The sequence below is a fragment of the Macrotis lagotis genome, chromosome 3 (genome assembly GCF_037893015.1).
Source record: "Macrotis lagotis isolate mMagLag1 chromosome 3, bilby.v1.9.chrom.fasta, whole genome shotgun sequence".
Taxonomy (NCBI): domain Eukaryota; kingdom Metazoa; phylum Chordata; class Mammalia; order Peramelemorphia; family Peramelidae; genus Macrotis; species Macrotis lagotis.
The window spans coordinates 219,931,948-219,954,614 of NC_133660.1; the positions used below are offsets into that span (position 1 = coordinate 219,931,948).

The window sequence follows — 22,667 nt, forward strand, 5'->3', positions numbered from 1 at the left end:
CAATCAGGATCTTAATGTGGTCAGAGCCCCAGAGTCCTGTTCCAGGGGCAGAGGACAGAGCTTGGCAGTCTCTCTTCACTCCCCTCCCTCAGCTCAATGGGCTCATGCCCTGGGGGCTCCTGCTTCCCGGCTCTGCCTGCTTCTGTTTCCAGCTCTGGGCTGCAGAAAGACCAAGCTGCTGACTGTGTGCCCTGAGGGCTAGGCTCCACATGCTAGCTCTGGCAGAGGTCCCCCCGCTGTTCCCCCACTTTGTGCCTGGTGCTCCCCAGGGTGCAGCTCAGGAGACTCCCCCCGCTGCTGTGAGCTGAGGCTCCCAGCGCCCTGGGGCTGCCTCCAGGAGGCTGAATTTCTTTGGCTCTGGTGGGCCACCCCTCTGGCTGGCTGCCCCTCCAACCCCAGGGAGCAGAGCCTTTCTGCTCTTTTCCAGGTTACCTTGAGTAGGAGAACTGCCTCTCTGGGTCCCTTTGTGGGTTCTGTCTCTCAAAAGTTTAGTTAGAGTCCTTAGCTTATGAGTTTTATCAGAGAACTCCTAAGACTGGATCCCTTCTTGTCGCCATCTTGGCTCCACCCCCTCTAATTTCCTTTTAATATCCTCGTGATTTACTTCTCTTCTAGATGAATCTTCACTTTAATCTATTTTTCCATTCTATTGGTCTGTCTTTCACTTCTTTGAAGAGCCTCTCTACCATGAGTTCAAGTGCTCCCATTCTGCTCATTGTTTCTGCCATCCAGGCCAAATATTTTTCCATTTGTTCCCTTCTAACCTCTCAAGATTTTGATTTCTCTCATGAACCTTCTGAATAGTCCTGTTGTGATTTCCTGCTCACTTGGGAATCCATACAGTTTTGCTTCCCATCAGGTATTGGTTCAGTTTCCTTTGACTTATTTGGAGAGATTTGTAATCTCTTGGATGTTTTGGTATGCTTCAATCCTCCTAATTTTAGCATCTTCTGTGCTGATTTATCTGCTTGCACCCCATGTTTTTAACTAAATTTTCTTCCTTTAGAAATCTTTTAGCCTTTTCCCCATTTACACATTTTTATGACTTTTGCTTCTATGATGACAGATTTACTAATAGTTGTCATTTGTATTCAAAGGGGAACATGTCAACATATGCATGATAACATGATTTGCACATTGTGTTGATTATAGTGAGGGGAGTGTTGTACAGAAGCATCCTTCTCTTCCATCTGCCATATCACTTCTTGACCTGATTTGATAGGAAAGAGGACTTTTGGTGATGTTTGGATGCTGTAGGAGTCCCTGGCCTTATGGATTTGATTTTTCTCCTGTGTCATTGAGGCATCATGGCCTCCCAGCAAGACCAGGCTAATACCAGCATGGTGATTTTTGATGACAACTTACCTAACCTTTCAATATTCTGTCAGCTCGGCACATTTGTAGTTTTTGATATGGCTAACCTGTCTCACAAAGGTCTAATCTTCAATAAGGTGTTTAAGTTGTTCTACTCAGCCCTGCAACCATATTTCCCCTGGAACCCAAAGACATTGGTTTCCCAGAAGCTACCCAGGGAGTTATTAGAATAACCACTGGATCACTAGATGGCATTGTTTACAATTGGAACTATGATGATATCCAGTCATCTTTGATGATACTCCAACTTTCATTCTTGATTAATGAAAACATTCTTGACAAATGTTTTCACTCTGGTCCATCTTGAGTGCGTCCAAGAATTTCACCTCTTACAGCACAATATAAATGCTTCCGACCTTCTCTCTTCAACATGGTTCCAGTTCCAAAAACCAGCAACGGGGGTCCTATGCCATTATTCCTTGCTGGAGTTTCTAGGGGACTCAAGCCAGCTTTGAACACTCTAATTTTGATTTACTCCTCAGGGCTCGACTACAAGGCTCAGAATTGACTTTTTCACAGCCTAGGTCCCTGCCTCAAGCAACTTCTGAGAGAACAGGACTGACTATCAGTATTCCAATCCCTTTCCCTTCAGGATGGTACCTCTCCAGCTAGGCTGAATCATTATCTGGGCCTTTTTTGCAGAAGGAGAGAAATGTAGAGTAAGTGTTATTGGCAGATCTCTTATTGACTTGAGGATTGTGAACATGAAAAGGAAAGAGAGATTCCTCACCCCTACTCCCACCACCCCATAGCTTCTCCACTTCCTCATATGGCCATGAAGAGTTGATGTTCTCTGCCTGTTGCAATGACACTCCGGGGGAAAGCACCAGCAGTTTCTGTAGCATCAGGGAAATAACCTGAGTGCGTTCCAAAGCACAAACCAAAGGGTTGGTTTGTGTTTCCTGGCAAAGCACGGAGACTAATGGAGGAAGGGTAACAGGCACACTATGAATTAATGTTCTCAACTATTCTAATTAATGCCAATATTTCTATGTATAAAGATATAATTAATCAAAATTTTCCTGTTTATATATGTAAAACATTTATACATATTTTAAAACTTCTACAAAATAGTTTAACTATGATAATGTCATATGTTTACATTTGATATGTATGGGTTTTTTTAACTATGGTAATGCAATTTTAATTTTCTTTACTTTTTTTCCAATTTTTTTCATTGTATTGTGTTTCAAACTGCTTCCTTCCCTTCCTCCCAAATCATATGAGAGAAGGCCAACATTTAACACAAACTTAGTTCCATATATCAGTTCTTTCTCTGAAAGTAGATAACATTTTCTTTCAGAGGTCCTTTTAGTTCATTTAAATATTCATATAACTCAGAATAGCTTAGTCATTCACATTTACTCTTTACATTTACTACTTTACAACATTGCTGTAACTGTATACAATATTCAGCTAATTTCACTCTTCATTATTTCATGCAAGTCTTTCCATGTTCTCCTAAAATCAAACTGGTCGGGGCAGCTAGGTGGCACACTGGCCTTGGCGTGAGTAGAACCTAAGTTCAAATGCAGTCTCAGACACTTGATACTTGCTAGTTGTGTGACCTTGGAAAAAGTCACTTGTCTTGCAAAAACCAAAAAATAAAATAAAATCAACCTACTCATCAATTCTTACAATATCTGCCATCATATTCACTAGTATGTGCTCCCTTCTCCTCACCTGCAGCCACAGCTTAGGACCATGATTGGTCAGCACACCTGGCTTTCATGTCCAGCGAGATCATCAACCAGACTTCTCCATAGTCCACAAGTAGAAAGTTCCCAGAGCTGAAACAGCTTCTTCTAGGACTTGCTATTTATTGACTCAGGTATATATCCCTAGGTATCTGCCCTTCAATCAACCATCCAGGAAAGTCAGATCTTTCTTGACATCCTCCCAAGTTGTCATAGATTGGTGGATTGCTTTACCCTGAGTTATAATTATTTCTACTGCTCTAAAACTTAGTTTGAGATGTTGTTTTAAGCTATTTATGGGTGAATTTGGGAGAGCCACATATTTCTTGCCTTTTCAGCCATCTTCCTACAATTCCCTCCTAGGTTCATATGTTGATGTTTGTCCTTCATTCTCAAAGAAGACCATGACCTTAGGGGAGGTGATGCCATGACAAGCACATGAATTGGATTTGAGTGAAGGGGTGCTGTGCTAAGGCACCAGCCCCACTTTCTCCTCCAGATTCATCTGGGTCCAGGGGCCAGATAAAAATCAGGATGACTGGAGATGACCCTGGATGTGAGGCAATTAGGGTTAAGTGACTTGATCAAGATCACACAGCTAGTAAGTGCCAAGTATCTGAGGTTGGATTCAAACTCCAAACTCCCATCCTCCTGGCTCCAAGGCCAGGGCTCTATCCACTGCACCACCTAGCTGCCCAAAGCTTCATTTGTATATCATATAGTATCAACATTGATTGTAAACTCTTTGAGAGAAGAGCCTGTATTTGCTTTTTTTCTAAGTTCAGAGAATAATGCATGATAATTTGCAATCATTTAATAAATGCTTATTAGTTGATTGATTGATTGATTGAAAGTACCCTCAGGTCTTGGTGCTGCTCCTTTTCTTAAGAAATTCCCTACCTTGGTATCTTCTCCACCCAAACCAACCCCAGCATTTGTCCATGTAGGGTAAGTCAAAGGAAGGATAGAATCAAGATTTAGTTACATCTCAGAGAAAATTTCAATGTTTATTTCTGTCTTAACCTCTTCCTATTTAAGACAGGAACTGTGACCTGATCTGCTTCTAACCTGCCACGGTCTTTTCCCGTATTTTGTGCAAAATCAGGAAGCAGAATCTGGGGATATGTCTTCCCCCACTATCTCCAGTTACTATTCCCCTGAGGTAGGAAGGTAGAGAAGTGTAGGGGAGAACCAAAGAGATTCTCTTCCTTAATTTGTAAGAAGGGGACAAGGCAGAGAAGATACTCGAATGAGTCAGAACCTATGGTTTTTCCCATTCTGGTTGGACAGCACATCATTGTGCACACACACAAACATTTCCTAAGAGACATTTGTGGGTAAGTCTTAATTACCAAGTAGTATGACATAATAGAAAAACTATTCTCATTGGGAGAAGAGCTTCAATCAACTTGCTTTTGTAAACGTAGGTAATATATTTCCTGTCTCTAGTCCTCTCTGTTGTTCATGTCTTGGTAAAATGAGAAAGTCTTGGTCTAAGAGATCCCTATGTCCCTTCCATCTCTGACATTTCATGGTCACAGATCCAACACTCTGTTTTCTAAGTTCTAAGAGCCCTTCTAAGTCTAATATCCTAAAATTCTTTATATCTGTAACCTATCAGGACTAGTTTGGGATCTACTCTTTGTTGTTATGAACCAGAGAAAGAAAGGTTAGAATAAAGTTAATTTAAAAAAAAAAGCTATATGTCCTCCTGGTCACTGCAAGGGAGAGCAATCTAGCATAGTATCATTTTACTGTTATTGTTCCATTCTAATTCACCAAATTTCATAATCTTTTCACCAGAGTGGTGGACTCTGGTTAACATGGACCCTGGTCAGCCTCTCTCTGGAGGCATGTCTTTGATGGAGGACTCATTTCAATCTGACAATGAATGAAGATAGCATTGACCTCTATTATGTGGGTGTTAAGGATCTTCAGTGCCAAGAAATTGAGGAAGGCTCCCACTTTGTGAAACTGGGTAAGGAGAAGAGAGGATTTATAATATTCTTCATCTGTAGATTTAGCTTGGTTCTCATACCTTCATGCTGCTTAATAGAGACTAAATTTATTTCTTTTCAACCTCACTATTTCTGCCATTAGCCCCTCCATTTGTTTTTTTTCCTCTCCCCTATTCCAGAATCCGTGGATTATGTCTGACTCTTCCCTTTGCCTTTTGTGCAATTAAACACAACCACTCATTGGATCCTATTAATTCCATCACTGAAACACCAGCTTCATAGCTGAGTTTCCACATATTTAGCCATCAAAGACTGTCATCAGACCTTTACAGAGTTTCCATCTTAGTTGGTTCCATGAGAGCATGAGTTCCATTTGCATAACACTGAATTATAAGGAGTTCCTGTACAACTATAACTAGGTATGGAAGGTGATTTGGGAATATGATATATGAATGTAAGCTTTTGTTAATAACATCTTTGCAAGTTTAAGCTCTAACAAAAATGACACAACAGAAGTAAGATAATGTATTATTGTATTAGAGGCTAATGTCTTCCTTACTTCTCCCCTTTCCTTTCTCTCTTTTCCATTCTACTCCTACCAATTTAATGGCAAATTATCCTGACATAGGCAAGTCTGTGAAGAAAATTTTACTTGCCGCTTTGCTGACCATCCTCAAAAAAATAGTCCTTTCAGGGGTGGCTAGGTAGCATAGTGGATAAAGCACCAGCCTTGGAGTCAGGAGTACCTGGGTTCAAATCTGGTCTCAGACACTGAATAATTACCTAGCTGTGTGGTCTTGGGCAAGCCACTTAACCCCATTTGCCTTGCAAAAACCTAAAAATATATATATATATATAATCCTTTCACCGAAAGATTCTGGGACCTAATGAATCTCCTATAGAAAACAATTTCTAGGTTGAAACATTTTATAATAAGTTGGTTCCAAGGAGGTTTTTTGATCTTCTGTTAATGTCTACTATAAATGTAATCAATTTCAATTAATTCAAGTCTATGGTACGACATGTGAGGTAAAGGTATATAGAGTTTGAGGGTAAATATAATTGCTTTGACTCCCCTCACCCCTTCCAAAAATGCTTTGTAAATATCTTGAATTTACTTATCTGTGTATGTGTTTCCTCTCAAGATAATGTAGGTCTTTTGAAGGCAGTGCCTGTTTTATTTCTATCAGTCAATAAATATTTATCAAGCACCTAAGTGTTAGTCACCTTTCTGTTTGTCACTGCAAGCTTAATGTTTAGCAGATGGGCAGATGGTTTGACACAAAGTAGATATTCAATAAATGCTTGCCAAATTGTTGATTTGAATGGCCAACACTGAAAAGGCTTTTACTTTACAATCTTAAAACTCAGCCATCTACCTTAAATAAGAATTGGGTGAACATAAGGTGGTGGGGAAGGGTAAGAAGATAACAAAAAAATGCAATTCTACTCAATGCCTTGCCTTTAAGGGAAGATTGGAAGACCACTTGTCAGGGATGCTCTAAAGAGTGTTTTTCTTCAGATGTAGGTCATACCTTCTGAGATGCTTTTCTATGATCTTGGTTTTCAGTTTCTTTTTTCTGGAGAGCCTTCCAGATCTCATTCTGTAATCTCTGTATAAAACCCTTCAGTGTTTTCCCCTTGACTTGATTAGATAAAGTTTAAACTTTTGCACTCTTTATTCAAGATTCATTATAATCTTGTGCTACCTTTCCTATTCATGCTTAGTTTGTATTATTGCCTAATTCCATACCTTTCAGCTAAACTTGAACTGAGAGCACTGTGAAAGGCCTTGAATGTTTAAACAGACAAGAAATAGTCCATTTTGGAGAGATAGTCCAATTATCAAGAACAACTTCTCTACCAAGGCAATCAGGGAATCCTAAACCTACAATAAACTATAGTCTCTGAACCAATGAGATTTTTATGTGAAAGCATTCAATCTTGGAATAACTATGTAATGGAGAAGGGTGAGGGGTGAGAATCTCTAGTTCTAGACTCCAATCATCCACTTAAACACACAACAGGCCAGCACCCTCTGTCTGCATTTTAATTTCAGTGTCTTCCCTCCTCTGATTATTTCCAATTTATAATTAATATGTACATAGTTGTTCATATGTTGTCTCACCCATTAGACTGATCTCCTTGAAAGCTGGAACTGTCTTTTGTCTTCCTCTGCATTGAGCATACAATGTCTGCCATCCTGTAGATGCTTAAAATATGTTTATTGACTGACTCTTATAGACTAGATACACATGCTCTTAATTTATTTGAAATTAGCTTGGGTTGCATTCCTGAATACACAGAGATTTCAAACATTAAAAGAGGATCAATTACTCTCAGGTTGGCCCCCATCTATTTTCTGACTATACACAGCTTTTCCAATTTATCTGTCCCCAAACAAGAAGACTGACTAGTCACTGCTGCTACAGTGAGCTATTTGGCAGTCTTAGACTTGGTATGAGTAAGTTACAGAAAGTAGGATAAGAGATAGTCTGACTCTATATTTGGTTATATAAACAAACTAACAAAAATGGATGAGTGAATGAATAAATAAATAAGCGAATGACAATAAATAAATTACATAAATAAATGGAGGAATGAAGGAATGGATAGATGAATGAATAAATTAAAAAGTATATACACTCATATTTGTATATGTATATGCATGGATATCTACATATGCATATATATATATATATATATATATACATACACACACATATGTATTTGATTCTATAAATCATAGAGCCCCACAACCTATTCCCAGTCTCAAGTTTTGTGAGAAATTTCTAGCTTTGGGTCTAAATAAAAATAGAGCCATGGGCACTCTGAAAAGAACCTGGACCTAGGTCAGAAGGTCTGGGCTTGACTGTCTGAACCTACTTCCTCTACCCTTAAATGGGAATAATTATACTTTCACTACCCGATTACTTATTAAGGGCTATAGTAAGGATTAAATCATCAAGGGCCCATATAAAGGTGAATTAACATTATTATTACATAACTTTTCCTGTGTCTGTTCCCCCCTGTGTTGTGTCTCTGATAAATGAAGTCTCCTATGCCCAACCAAAACTGCTAGAGGCCTTTGGCCAAAAATAAATAAATAAATAGTGTAAGTGATAGTAAGTCTGTATCACAAAGACTTGCAACAACTACTTCCTAGAGTAAAGCTTTAGACCCCCCACCCTCTTTTCTCAGGCATATATTTTCTTGCAATTAGAGGTGGCAGAATTTTTACACACTGATGTCAGATTTCTACAACTTTGGTGAACTATTTGGGACCCTTTTAAAATACAAGCAGTCTAGGAGCCCAGGAGGGTATTCTCTAAGGCATGGGTATATAACTTTGTAGCTCTTTTGGGTCACATCACCCAACAAAAACTTATTAAGGACCAAATATAGAATTTGACATTTATTTATGACCTCAATGTTATCCATATTACCAATGAGTATAATAATAAAATGTAATAATGCTGTATGAATGAGTTTTGAGGTCGCATGCCCTTGGGTTTGGGGTTGGACACACTTGTTCTAAGGCTTTATCAGTCACTGACACCTTAGTATGAATGAGTTTTCAGAAAATTTTCTGTAACATAACTAACTAGCTAACAAGGAGAGAAAGCAAGTAGATCTTGGGTAAATAAAGACCGTTGAGGTAAGAGAAGGATCCAAAAGCAGTTGAGTAGGAAGTGTCAAAAACACATTATGCTTAAAGGTCAAACCCAGCAGAATTAGAATTCACAATAATAAATCATTACAATTTTAGATCCAATGTCTATTTCTTCAAAAGATCTTTATTAAATGACATCACAGAGCTGGAATGAACCCCTGAAGTCACTTAATCCAATCTTAATTTCCTCAAAAATATCTTGATATTGACAGGGGTTCATCCAATTCAATTCATTAAATAAAATTAGCAAACATTTATCCAAGTAGTGCAGGAGATAGAGACCTGGACCTAGAGTCAGGAAGACCAGAGTTCAAATTTAGCTTCAGATCATATGATCATGTGCAAGTCCCTCAACCTTTTTCTGGTTCAATTTTCTGATCCACAAAATGATAGTAATAGCACCAACTCTCCAGGACAAAATGGATAATATTTATAAAAAAGTGCTTTGCAAAGCTTAAAATGCTCTATAAAACTAGTTATCATCATTATTAAATAGTTTGGTCTCTCTTTTTTTCTTTCTTTCCTATAAAAAGAGGTTTCTGTGATTGGATACAAATTGCTTTGCTAACCAGGTTGGCAAAAATTACCTTCCTCTCCAAGGTCAAAGACGATCACTAGCACAGAATCATTTCCAAATTACAAATTACAAATCATTTTGCTGGAATATTGTGGGGGGGGACTGTTTCGGTTTCAGTGGCATTAGCCTGGTGCATGATTTTGGTAAGCTCCACAACCTGGGGCTGCCTTCAACCTTGCCCACTCTGTAGGGGAACAGATCTTCCTGGGTGATTTATTCATTTGGAATTCTGAACAGTCCCAAGTCCTAGGCTAGTTATATAACTTTAGGCAACATTTCCCAAACTGTTCTCTACAGTATCTTAATGTTTCCTGAACTTTGAGTGGTAAGGTCTGTGACGTGTTTTGATTTTAGCAGAATTTTTCTCTATGAAATATTAAGAGATAAAATAATGCATAGATCAAAAATATTTATGTATAACAACTTCTTTTAGAATGAAAACAGGTTTTAAAATATTCCTATCTGTCACCCTCTCCTATTCCCAAGGATGTTCTTGACCCTCACTTCAAAGAATCACAAAATCTAAATCTTATGAGACAGCTAAATGGTACAGTAGAGTCAGGAAGATCTGAGTTCAAATTCTGCCCTAGACAGTTATCTAGTTGTATGAACCAGATCAAGTCATTTAATCAAGTTTGTCTCATTTTCCTAATCTGGAACATAGGAATAATAGCACCCACCTCACAGAGTGGCTATGAAATAAAATATGGATATGCTTGCAAACCTTAAATTGCTACTTTATTAATAGTTATCATCATTATAAGGTCTAACCCATTAAAAAAAAAGATATTCTTAGGTCCTGGTATCAGGAAGATTGCTCCTCCTAATATCAAATCCAGCCTCAGACACTTACTATGCTGTATAACCCTTAGACAAGTCACTTGATCTAGGTTGACTCAGTTCCCTCATTTGTAATATGAGCTGGAGAAGGAAATGAATAGCCCCAAATGGGATACAACTGAAAAACAATTGAAATACAATTACTATTACAACATCCTCAACAAAGTGGTTATCTACCTTAATGGCTTCCAGTGCTGGAAAACATGCTATGTTTTGAGGCAGGTCGTTTATTTTTAACTATGATTGTTAAGGGTATTTTTTTTTATCCCGTTGATTTCAAATCTGTCTCACTGAACTTTCTACCCACTCCTTATAGTTCTGCCTTCTAGAGCTAAGAAGAATAAATTTATTCCCTTCCCATGTGACCACTCTTTAAAGACTTTGAGGTATAGTTTGGGTATACCCTACATTATCTTTTCCTTAGGCTAAATATTTCCTTCTATTGATCCTCATTGCTTGATCTCTAGTTCCTCTTCAGCCTGATTAATCTCATCAAGATCTACTTTTGAAAATGAATTTTGTCAATATATTTCAAACTCAAAATACTTTTACATCCAAGTTCATTGGGGAAATATTATATCACGCTCTGAGACTTTAGACAAATCACTTTCTCTCTTGAATATTAATTTTGCTCATCTGTAAAAAGGGAATGGTAATACTTTTTCTATCTCTTAGAGGGTTGAGAAAAGCAGTTTGCAAAACTTAGAACTCTGAAAATGCAACTTATTATTATTATTTGAAACAGTCCTTTGAAAGTTTCGTTGTCTATATGGTTCTGTTTTCATAGGCAGCTCTGAATGCAACCCAAGTGAAAAGCTGATGGATTATTTTGGCTTCTCCTTCCCATGTTCCTTGGCTCACGGCATTGTGTTCTCCAGGCAGAGGGCCAAACTGCCTTTGGATTTATGAAAACTCCCCCTCCCCCCTTTTTAATAACTTTTAAAAGACAACCTTCTTTCTCAAAATTCACATTTGGGGATTTCAACCAAATCACCATTTCCCTGAAACCATCAAGGCTGCACAGACCTTCCTTTGTGCTCAGACCTCTGCTATGGAAAGATTTTTCTCTGCTCACCAGCCAAAGGACTGCTGTTTTCATTCATATGGAAAGGTGAGATCTCATCCCTATCACTGAGGGTATTGAGTAAGGATAATCCCAGACGCCACAGCTGTGTCTACATGATGCAAAAGTATAAAGTGTGTTCAGTCAACTCAGCAAAAAAAGAAGAAAAAGTTAGCAGAAAATTGGTCCCAACTTTTGGAGAGAAAGTTGAATCATCTTTTGGGGGATTTCAATAAACCAGATAATGGGGATGAACATTACTTTACAAATCCATAAGCTTATAGGATCTTGGGGATCTAGGGGGCACAGTAGATGGAGTACTAGGCCTGGAGTCAGGAAGGCAAGTTTAAAATCCGGCCTCAGACATTTATAAGATGCATAGAGACCCTGGGCAAGTCATTTCTCCCTGTTTTTCTCAGTTTCCTCATCTGTAAAGTGAGCTTGAGAAAGAAATGGAAAACCTCTGCAGAAACCCCAAATGGGATCACAAAGAATCAGACATAACCGAACAACAACACAGAATCGCTGACAAAATCTCAAGCCAGACTGAAGGTTGGCCTCTGAAGAGCTCCAAACCGAGACTCTCAATCTCAGGGCCAAGATAAGGTTTGCATAAATGCACAGAGAATATTCTGTCAAAGACTGAGGCCTCACTAGGAGGGGAAGGGGAGTTGTGGTTCTGCATGTTTCCATATTCATCCTGAATAGGATTTGAGTGACCATACACAATTTTGCATGACTCACTGGAGGATGTCTAGTCCAACATCCTCATTTTACAGATAAAGAACCTTGGATCTAGCAAGATTAAATAATCTGCCTAAAGTTACACAGCTTGTAAATGGCAGCAACAATGTTTGACAACAAACTAAACACTCTTTTCGTAATACCACACTATTTGTGTTCTATGATTTCTAACTCCACAATCTCACACTTAAAATTTAATTTGATTGGAGCTGAAAGGTCCTTTAGAATTCACCATTTAAAATCAATCAAACATGTATCATCAAGCATCTATTTTGTAAGGACAGTTAGATGGTACCTTGGCTAGAGTTCCAGGCTAGGAGTCAGGAAGATTTTTCTTCCTGAGTTCAAATTCAACCTCAAATATTTAGTAGCTGTATGACCCTGGACAAGTCATTTCACTCTGCTTGCCTCAGTTTTCTTATCTGTAAAATGAGTTGGAGAGGGAAATGGTAATACTCCAGTATTCCCCCCCCCAAAAAAAACAAAACCCAAAAGTCGGACACAACTGAAAAACATTGTACAACAACAAAATCTACTTTGTACAAGGCTGCAGGAATAAAAAAAAAACTGACCTAATACAGGTCCTTTTTTTTTTAGGTTTTTGCAAGGCAAATGGAGTTAAGTGGCTTGCCCAAGGCCACACAGCTAGGTAATTCTTAAGTGTCTGAGACCAGATTTGAACCCAAGTACTCCTGACTCCAGGACTGGTGCTCTATCCACTGTGCCACTGTACCCCCACTTTAACTCTTAAAGGTATCACCATCCCACTATTCACCCAGGCTCTCAACCAACCTAGTCGCCCCCAGGTCCTTTTCTTAAGGTGATAATCTAGTTAGAAAAGAATAAGTATATAAATAGCTCTTAAACACAGAGATAAAGAGAAAAAGGTAAAGTGCTGTGAGAAACTTAAGAAAGAAGAGATGAGTTTCTCTTGGGCATGCCAAGGAAACCTTCAAGTAAGACATGTTCCTTGAAGAAAGGATCATAAAAATCACAGGGTTAGAGCTGGAAAAGGAATAAATATTTATAGAACACTTCTAGCAGGAGCAAATATCATATTTGATATTCATAATACCATATAAGTTTGCATGCTGTTATTATTTTCATTTTACAGATAAAGAAACTGAGGCAAAAAGAGATTAAATGATTTGACAGCTTTTAAGTATCTGAGGTCAGATTTGAACTCAAGTCTATCTACTGAACCATCTCATAAGGATATAGGAGGAAAGGTTCTCAGAGATCACCTGGTCCAGCTCCCTTGTTTTCTACATGAGGGAACTAATGGTTTGCCTAAAGTCATGTAGGTAATGAAGAACTTCAATATTGAACACAAAATGTTAAAGATAGAAGGCAAATTAAAACATAAGATATTAATACAAGGAAGAATTTTTAACACAAAATATTAAAGATCATTTATTCCACCTTATTCACTTAAAAAAAGTTTTATTAATGCTTTTAGTTTTTTATACCAGTCATTAAAAAATAAAATCAACTTCCACACTGAACTTTGTAACTGAAAAAATTAGTTTAAACTGATCAATAAAATGACCTTAGTTATCAGCAGTATATGTAACATTTTACTCTCATAGTCTCCCCTACTTCTTATTCAAGAGGAATGAAGTGTGTTTAATTATTTGGTTTTAGTTGTTACAATTAATCCTATTCAGTTGTCTATTAGCATTATTTCTTCTTGATTACTGTAGTCACTGGGTAAGTCACCATTCTCTTAGTGCTGCCTACTTTGCTCTGAATCAGTTAATACTAGCCTTCCTATTTTTATTGGAATCCCTCATAATTATCATTTCATGTTATAGCACTCCATTACATTACCCAACCAAAATTTGCCCATTCTTAATTGCCACACACCCACTTGTATCCAGTGTGTTGCTACCACCAAAATGTTGCTATAATTTGGTATATATATATATATATATATATATGGGACTTGATCAGAAGAATGCCTTTTGTTTAACAATAGACTCTCTGGAAAGAAAAAAATGTAAGTTTTGAGTGAAATCTGTATTATTAACATTTTTCCCATCACTTTCTAACTGCAGATAACTAACAAAACAATGCCCTAATTTGTAACATTTGCTGATATTCAAGTGTAAATGTTCATACTGAAAATTTAACATGTAGTTCTCAAGTATTCAAGCTGTTTTTGAAAAAACCCTTGAGGATCCAAAAAACATCCTTGGAGGGGTGAGTTAAGTAATATTTCCCAAACCCTTCCCAGAATCACAGAATTTCAACATAGTAAGGAACCTCTAAAGGTATCTAATCCATCCTGTACCTAAGGAGGAATCCCTTAGTACATCCCCAAGATGTGGTCATTTAACTTCTTGTTGAACACCACCAGGAATAGGGAACTCATTACCAAAGCAAGTTGGCCAAGGCAGCACATTCTATTTTGTACTAATTGTTTAGCAGTTTTCCTAATATCCTTCCAAAATCTGCTTTCTGCAACTGCCCATCTTGTTCCTAGTTTTGCACTATGAGTACAAAAACAAAAAGTTTAATCTCCCTTTCTTTTATAGTTTTAAAAAAAAAAGGTCCTGGATCCTCAATGAATCTTGCACTGGACAGTGTCTCTTGAGATCTTGTACCTAAGAGTACTTTGGAAGAGAGAATTCAAATGGATGTGTAGAAAACGTGTCTTTGTCAGGAAAGGGGGGACCCTAGAAACGCACAGGTCTGTAAGCTATTACCTGAGGAAGTGATCTGAGCTCTCTAGGACTTATCTGCAAAATGAGGGGATAGGTCTCAGGCTTATCAAATTTGCAGATAACAGACAGCTAGGAGAGATAATTAACACATTGGAAAGCGGTGTTAGTATCCAAAAAGATCTCAACAGATCTGAGCCAAATGTAAAATATGAAAGTAAATAAGGAAAAATACATCTTATACTTGTGCTCAAAAAATGTTTTGTGAATACAATAAAGGGGAGAAAGGGCTAGCAATTCATTCTCTTTTTTAAGAATCTGGAGGTCTTGGGGGACTGGAACTTCCATATGAGACAAGAGTATGACACTGAAGCCAGGAGAGCTAAAATTATCTTATGCTATAAAGAGATTTTCATGGGCTATACAATAGAGTGGATAGTCCTACCATTTTCTGTCCTGCTTAGATCATATTTCAAATGATGTGTTGAGTTCTGAATGCCACATATTAGGAAGGATATCACTGATAAGCAAGAGAACATGCAGAGAAAGGCAACCAGGAGGATAAACAGTCTTGAGATCACTGCATGTGAAAACTAGTTAAAAGAAATGGGAATTAGAGACATCATGTTAGTAATCTCCAAGTATTTGAAGAGCTTTCCTTTGAAAGACAGGTTAGATTTCTTTGGCTTGGTCTAAGAAGGTGGAATTAGCAGAGGGGCAAATTTATTCTTGCTCTAAGAAAAAAAGCAATTCTAATAAATGAAGCTATCCCAAAGTGTAATGGGTTGCTTTGGAGGTAAAGAGTTCCCTTCACTGGAGGTCTTCAATTAGAGATTACTTAACCACTTATCAGATAATATAGTGAGGAGTCTTGGGAAGATACAACTGGACTAGATGGCCTTGGATCCTTCTTTTTGGATTCTATGACTGTTTGATTTCTTTTTGTTTTTTATTTAAGACAAAGGGATTAAGGAACTTAAGCCCAAGATTACATAGCTAGGTAATTATTAAGTGTGACTGTTTGATTTCTAGTTAAGACACGAACAGTACAAAACCCAGTGTTCCCAGATGCCTTCTGGACTATCCCTTGCCTTGGATACTCAGTTTAACCTACTTGGGAGGAGTTTCCATATAATGAAAAACAATAGGACAACAGAAAAGGAAGGAAGAAACAAATTTCCTGTTTCATGTCAACTGTGAATCAATAAAACCAAGGTGGCATTTCATCAGTAGATAAGCTAAGTCATCAAGTTTCCCAGCATATAGCAGCACAGTGTTGTCATTCCCCAAGGAAGGTCACTTTCACATTGAGGAGATGCATATTTGGGAAATATCACTGAGGATGACATACTATTGTCACTTCCTCTGGTTTAGAAGGGAGTAAGCAAAGTTCCCTGCAGTTTCTTTATTTCTCAGGTAACTATGACAACCACTGAATACACTCCTACATTTGGTGAAACATTTCCCGTTTTTGTCAGAGTTAAATCATCTGATCCTTCTTTGAAAATATATTTAATTCATAGTTTCTATACAATCTGATAGAAACAAGACTAATATGGATATGTTTTACACGACTTCCTGTGTATAATGAGTATTAACTCTTGTCTTCTCAATGAGTGGGAGATGGGAAGAAGGAAAGGAAAGAATTTTAAAATCAAAATAAAAATATAATTAAAAGAACACAACCTAATAGGAAAAATGTGGCCTCCATTTATGGTAGTTATAGCTATAGAAACTAGAGAGAAAATGTTCCTTGCTCTAGTCAACTCACAATATACTTCATTCTTCTTTTAATACCTAGTTTTTTAGGTAGGGGATCTTTTGTATCTCAGAAGAAGGAAAAAAAGGAAACAAACATTTATTAAGTTTTGATATGTGCCTAAGCAGTGCCCTAAATATTTTAGATATTTTCTCATTTGAGACTCACAACAACTCTGAGAGGTCAGTGCTATTAATGACTCCATTTTACAAGTGAGGAAACTGAGGCAGAGAGTGGTTAAGTGATTTACTCAGGGTTACAAAGTGAGTAAATATCTGAGTCAGGATTTGATCTCAAGTCTTCTCAAGTGCAAGGTCTGGCACTCTCCACTGAACCACCTAGTTTTTAGCAAATTGCTAATGGCAATAAAAAAGGAACTTAGAATCTAGAATATAGACTGTCTGATCTAAAAAGGACCTTAGAATATAAATATGGAATGTTAGTCCTTAGAACAGAAGATGAGCGGTAGAAGGAACCATTTGAAGAAATATATTAGTTCTGGCAATTACTTTTAAACTTTAGAATGTAGACAATCTGACCACAGAAAACAGAATGTAAAGTTTCAACGTTAGAAAAGAATCTTTATCAAGATCTGGCAGAAGCCTCATGTTCAATGTAAAATGTCAGAGATAAAAGGGTTATTTTTGTTGGTTTTGTTGTTCAGTTGTTTCAGTCGTGTCTGAGTCTTCGTGCTCCCATTTGAAATTTTCATGGCAAAGATACTGGAATAGTTTGCCATTTCCTGCTCCAGTTCATTCTACAGATGAGAAAACTCAGGCAAACAAATTAAATGACTTGCCCAGGGTCACACAGCTAGTAAGTGTCTAATTCTAGGTCAATACTCAGGAAGATGAGTCTTTCAACTCTAGACCTAGTGCTCTAATCACTCTACCACTGAGCTGCCCCAAAGTGATCTTAGAGGTTAACTAATCCAACACCTTCATTTTAGGTAACAATGATGTTAGGTAACAGCAGAGCTCCAAATGGAATCAAGTCATTACACTCCCAGAGATCAGTCTAGGATTCTAATCATTGCACAGGGTTATCTAGGTATAATCATAAATATTAGCCATCTGGCTTAAATAGACAATTGTGCTTTCATGTTTGTTCCTCATTGCCCTCAAAACATTTTCCAAGGTCAGATTTCTTAGAGAGCCCATTTCCTCTACTTTTTAACCCAATATTTCAGGAGGAACATTAACGTGTTCACACATGAGTGAGGAATGGGTCCTGAGTAAGTCTGATTGGGAATGACTCATAGATTGCAGAGTTAAAATGTCAGAGGTAGATTCTGCTTTGGAGGTCATCCAATCCAACTGCTTCATTTTACTAAGCAGGAATCCAAAGCTTAGAAAGGTTCAGAGATTTTCTTGAGTTTATAGAGGGAGCAGATGACTGAGACAAGACACAAATACAAGATCTCTGACTTCAGTAAACACAGGTCTTGCCTTCAGCATGGCAAAGGTCATTTTCAGGACAGAGGTCATCCCAAGAGAGAATTCAGAACATCTAAGGGAGCAGGGAGATAGAGAGGTTGTCTAGTATTGGACTTGAAAACAAAAGACAGGGTTTTGACTCCTAGCACAACTACCAATACATTGTCTGATTGCAAGCTAGTCACTTCCCTGGCATTTTCTCCATCTGTAAAATGGGAACAATAATACCTGTACTGCCTGTTTCAGATAGGTGTAATGAGATAGTGTGTATATGGTACTGTGTAAACCTGTAAGCATTATTAGTAGTAGTAGTATCATTAAATAGAAGGGAAGAGGAAAAAAACATTTCTGAAATTTAAAGTATAAAATAAGTCTTGCAACTTAGACAAAAGTTGCTTTATATTGGTTCTCTGTGCTCTTGTGTTTCTCACTCTTCACAGTGAGTAGACTTGGGAGGTCTGATGTTCTATACACGCCTGTGCGTGTCCTTCCCTGGCACATTCGAAGCTCTGAGATAGATCCTTCAAAGCTGAGGTTGCCATCAGACTCTGAGGAAGGCAACAGGTTGTTGGGCCCACCCTTGACACCATCCACATCAATGATCCTGTTCACTGGAAGTTCACTGCCAGAGTTCATCCCAGCATATGAGCTGTGGTCATGCCAGGGTGCATGAGGGATCTGTTCGCAGAAGTTTCCAGATGCTTTTGTCCTTCCATGGTTTGCTCCTAAAACAAACAAACAAACAAACAAATAAATAAATAAGTGAATGATGGATGGATGATTTAATAAATAAGTAAATGGATGAATAAATAATGAATAAAGATATTCAATAAATAGGTATGGTAGGCCTTAATAATAAGAATGACTGATTTCTTCATTATGATCACTCCTTTTCAATATCACAATAAAACTAATCTGAGAGGCTCAGTTTTTTAAGCTATTAAAAATGAGATAAAATCTAGCCTACCCATTTCATATATGGTTGTAAGAAGTATCTTTGTGACAAGAGAATACTATATATATATATATATATATATATATATATATATATATATATATATATATATGAGGTGTTATTACTGTTACTATTATTTCAACTAGACCTGTGATTTCATTGGTATAGAGAACACCCAGTAAGGAAATTCTGCCAGTACAGATGAGCACATGTTCAGTAGCTCCTAACTTTAGATAACTGCCTAAGGACACCAAGATATTAAAGCGATTTAAATGTTCAAGGTGACAAAGCCAGAATTCTCAGATTTAGAATTTGAACCCAAATCTTTCTCACTCCAAGGCCAGACTATGACCACATGATACTGCCTTTGTTATCAGTCATCATAAATATCTCCTCCCAGAGTCCTCCTCTGACATTCTCTGACCTCAGTTTCTTCAGGACCAGTCAGTGGCACACAAGTTCTAAGCAGTCCTGTCAAGAAGGGAAGACTTCGAATGTGGTCCTAGCAACTGGGCAAACCAGCCCAAATGAAGGCAGAAAATAAAGGAGAAAACATTGCTTAAGACAATCAACTTCATAAGATTGTCTACAAACACAAAAATTGATTGTGATCTTCCCAAATGGGGAGAATACCCAGTGGTAGTGAGGGCAGAAGTGTGTGTGTTTGTGTGCATGTGTATGTGTGTGTGAATATAGAGAGAGCACTGAATCTGGAATTAGAAAGATCTGACTTTAATATTGGTAAAAGCACTAAGCCTAATGTCTGATACATAATAAATGCCTATTCTCCTTTTTTTCAAATCCTTGCTTAGATACTTACTGGCAGTGTGATCCTAGGCAAGTCAACTTCTCTGTGCCTCAGTTTCCACTTCTGTATGATTAGGAGGCTGGACATGATGTCCTTTAAGATCCCAGCTGGCTCTTAATTTATGACTCTTTGAACTTTTCAGTTTGTAAATTCTAATGTTGATTCCTTCATTTACCTGATGCAAGACCTTGGAAAACTCATTAAAATTCTCTGTGACTCAGTTTCCTCATCTATAAAACATTAATAATTATCCTTGTCTTGATCTCCCAAAAGAACTGTAGTGAAACTAAAATGTGATATTGGATTGAAACAAGAACCTAATTAAGGAGCCTTGTCCTCCAGGGTAGAATTGATCAAGGTGAGATATTTTCAGGTTTATTTGAAATGCCAGTTCAAGATTTCTATATTGGCTGTCATAACTGCTTTCCTCAATTATTGAAATTGTTGCATGAGAGAGGAAAGCTTCATTCCTTTTGGTCCTAGACAGAGCCAAGACAGTGGAGAAAAGGGCACATTCTAGATGAATTCTCCCATCATTTCTCACTAAGCAATCTTAAAATAACATTCCAAAAACATTTTAAAATGACATAACCAATAAAAAGCTTGGGGGACAGCTGGGTGGCATAGTGGATAGAGCACCAACCCTGGAATCAGGAGGACCTGAGTTCAAATTTGGCCTCAGACACTTAATAAATGCCTAGCTGTGTAACCTTGGGCAAGTCATTCTTAACCCCATTGCGTTAAAATTAAAAATAAAAAAGTTTGGGATGGGGAGGAGAAATTTTTCCAATTCAGGACAACTTAGACAAGTCAAATGGAAAAATATGGTCTCTTATTAATGGCTAGTTTTGAATATTTGTTTTCAAATAAACACTTAGGCAGAAGACATTGTGCACCATAGGAAGAACCCTAGGAGTCAGAAGAAAGTCTCTGAATTGCTATCTATGTGAATCTGGACAAGTTACTGCATTTCCCTAAACCTTAGTTTACTCATATGTAAAATGGGAATAATAACATCTACATTGTCACCTCATGCTACCTCAAAATGTTATGAAAATATGAATTATTATTATTACTCATCACACAAGAGCATTGACAAAATCAAAGAGACTAGTCACTAAAGAATGATTTTTTTAATGCCAAAGCAACTTCATAAGACCATCTACAAAGATATAAAGGGGCTGTGGTCTACAGAAGGTGGAGAATAGCCTTGCCAATGAAATCACAGCTCCTAGAAAGGATGAAAAAGAATGCTATCAGGATTATAGAGAATAAGAGATATCAGAAAGTTATAGAGACCACCAGGACACTGGGCAGAGAATGTCTAGGATGTTGTCCACCAAGTCCTCCTCCTCCTCTCTAAATCATCCCACTCATCAAGTGCCCAAAGCTTCCCCTTCTGCCTAAGGGCCAGAAGGACTATCTTATCCTTGTCTCTCCTCTCCTCAGATTCAAGATAATATAAAAACTAGCAATTTATATAGTGCCTAATATGTGCTAAACATTGTGCTGAGGACTTTATAATTACCTCATTTGAGCTTTACAACAACCAGGAAAGTAGGTGGGATTATCAACTTCATTTTACAGTTAAGGAAACTGAGGCAGGGATTAAATGAGTTGGCCAAGGTTATTTGAGGTATATATAGACAGAAAGCCCTTGGTCTAACCATTGTACCACCTAGCTGCTTCAGACCATGCTGTGTATGGAAGAGAGGGATTCCATGTTGATTTTATTGCTCAAAACTCATCTCTCTTCCCTGAAATCTCCCTATCTCTTAGCCTCTAGATTAAATCACCTAGCTCAAGGATCTCCTCCTCCAGAGTTATTTATATTTCCATTTGTGTGTTTATCTTATCTCCCCAGCTGGACTCCCTGAACCTCAAGGGCAAAGACTATCTGATATTCTTTGCTAAATCTCCTACCACCATCTCATTTGCTTAGAGGAGAGGAATAGATAACTAGGTTCAGCATATATAGCAGGAAACAACCTTGGGAAAACCTTTAAGAATTGGAAATGGAATTTAATTTGGAAGGACTCTTCAGATGAGGAATGCCAGATTTGGAAGGGACTTTAGAAACTGGAATGTCAGAGATGGGAGACTCCTTAGAACATAGATCTTAGAATGCCTAGATGAAAATTACTTTGAGTATTGAATATTCTCAATAGAACATGAGGTCTTAACAATTTTTGTGTCATGAACTTCTTTGGTGATCTGGTAAAAATCTTTGGACCCTTTCTTAAAATAATGTTTTTAAATGTATAAAATAAAATTCAGAGAATTACAAAGGAAACTGGTCATATTGAAATGTTTATTTAAAAAAAAAGTATATACACTCCCAAATTAAGAACTCTGGCAACAGAAGGAACTTTAGAGATCCCTAACTAACTAGACTCTCTATCCAATAATCCTTCTGTTCTGGTTTTGATTTGTTGGTAGATTGAAAATAAACAAAAAATTTGCCCTAAACTTTGGTGTTTGTGTTCTTAATATTTCTCTTTTTAAAATAATAGTACCATGAGTTTAGAGTCTGTTAGAAAATCCCATTCCCTGTTGACTTTGGGATGGGGGAAGACCTCAGCTGGAGGCATCAAGGCTGTCAGTGACTGTTCTCATGAGCACTTGCATTGCCCTAATGAACATGCTACTACTAGAGAAAACTTCCCTGGGGACCACAGATAAGAAATATATAGGCATCTAATTGAAACCAGATTCTTCATAAAAAAGTTAATGCATCAATCTATATACTAGAAATCACTCACAAACATTCTTTACACTCAGACTGCTGTGTTCACTATATCTATTGTTGCTGATGGTGCTGGTCAGTTTTAATCACCTTAAACCTAGAAAGTCAGACTTAAGTGAGCCGTCTCCCTTCAGAGATGGATTCTAATTTGACCTTACCTGAAGTCTGCATCAGCAGGACCTGAGTCCTTTCTCCTAAGCTTTGCTGGTATTTGAGCTCCCATATCTCAGCCTGCTCTTGACAATAACCTATCCAAACTAGGATCAGAGGAAAATCAGATCATAAATGTTGAGTTAGAAAGAATCTAGTCATCTAATTTAACTTCCTTATTTGTAAAATGAAGAAACTAAGACTCTAAGAGGATACAGGATTTA

The 22,667-nt window shown here is 37.6% G+C and overlaps 1 protein-coding gene across 3 annotated transcripts in view; it reads right to left on the reverse strand.

The window, feature by feature from the left end:
• Window positions 1-8,831: 8,831 nt before the first annotated feature.
• The window catches only part of RGS12 (regulator of G protein signaling 12), a 249,029-nt gene continuing 235,193 nt past the window's right edge, over window positions 8,832-22,667 (reverse strand). For 2 of the 3 annotated variants that reach the window (XM_074229864.1, XM_074229865.1), the window contains exon 16: window positions 8,832-18,509. In XM_074229864.1, coding sequence (XP_074085965.1) covers window positions 18,166-18,509 — 344 coding nt within the window. In that variant the 3' untranslated portion in view covers window positions 8,832-18,165. The remainder of the gene's footprint in view (window positions 18,510-22,667) is intronic. The other variant, XM_074229862.1, reaches the window with a different exon arrangement.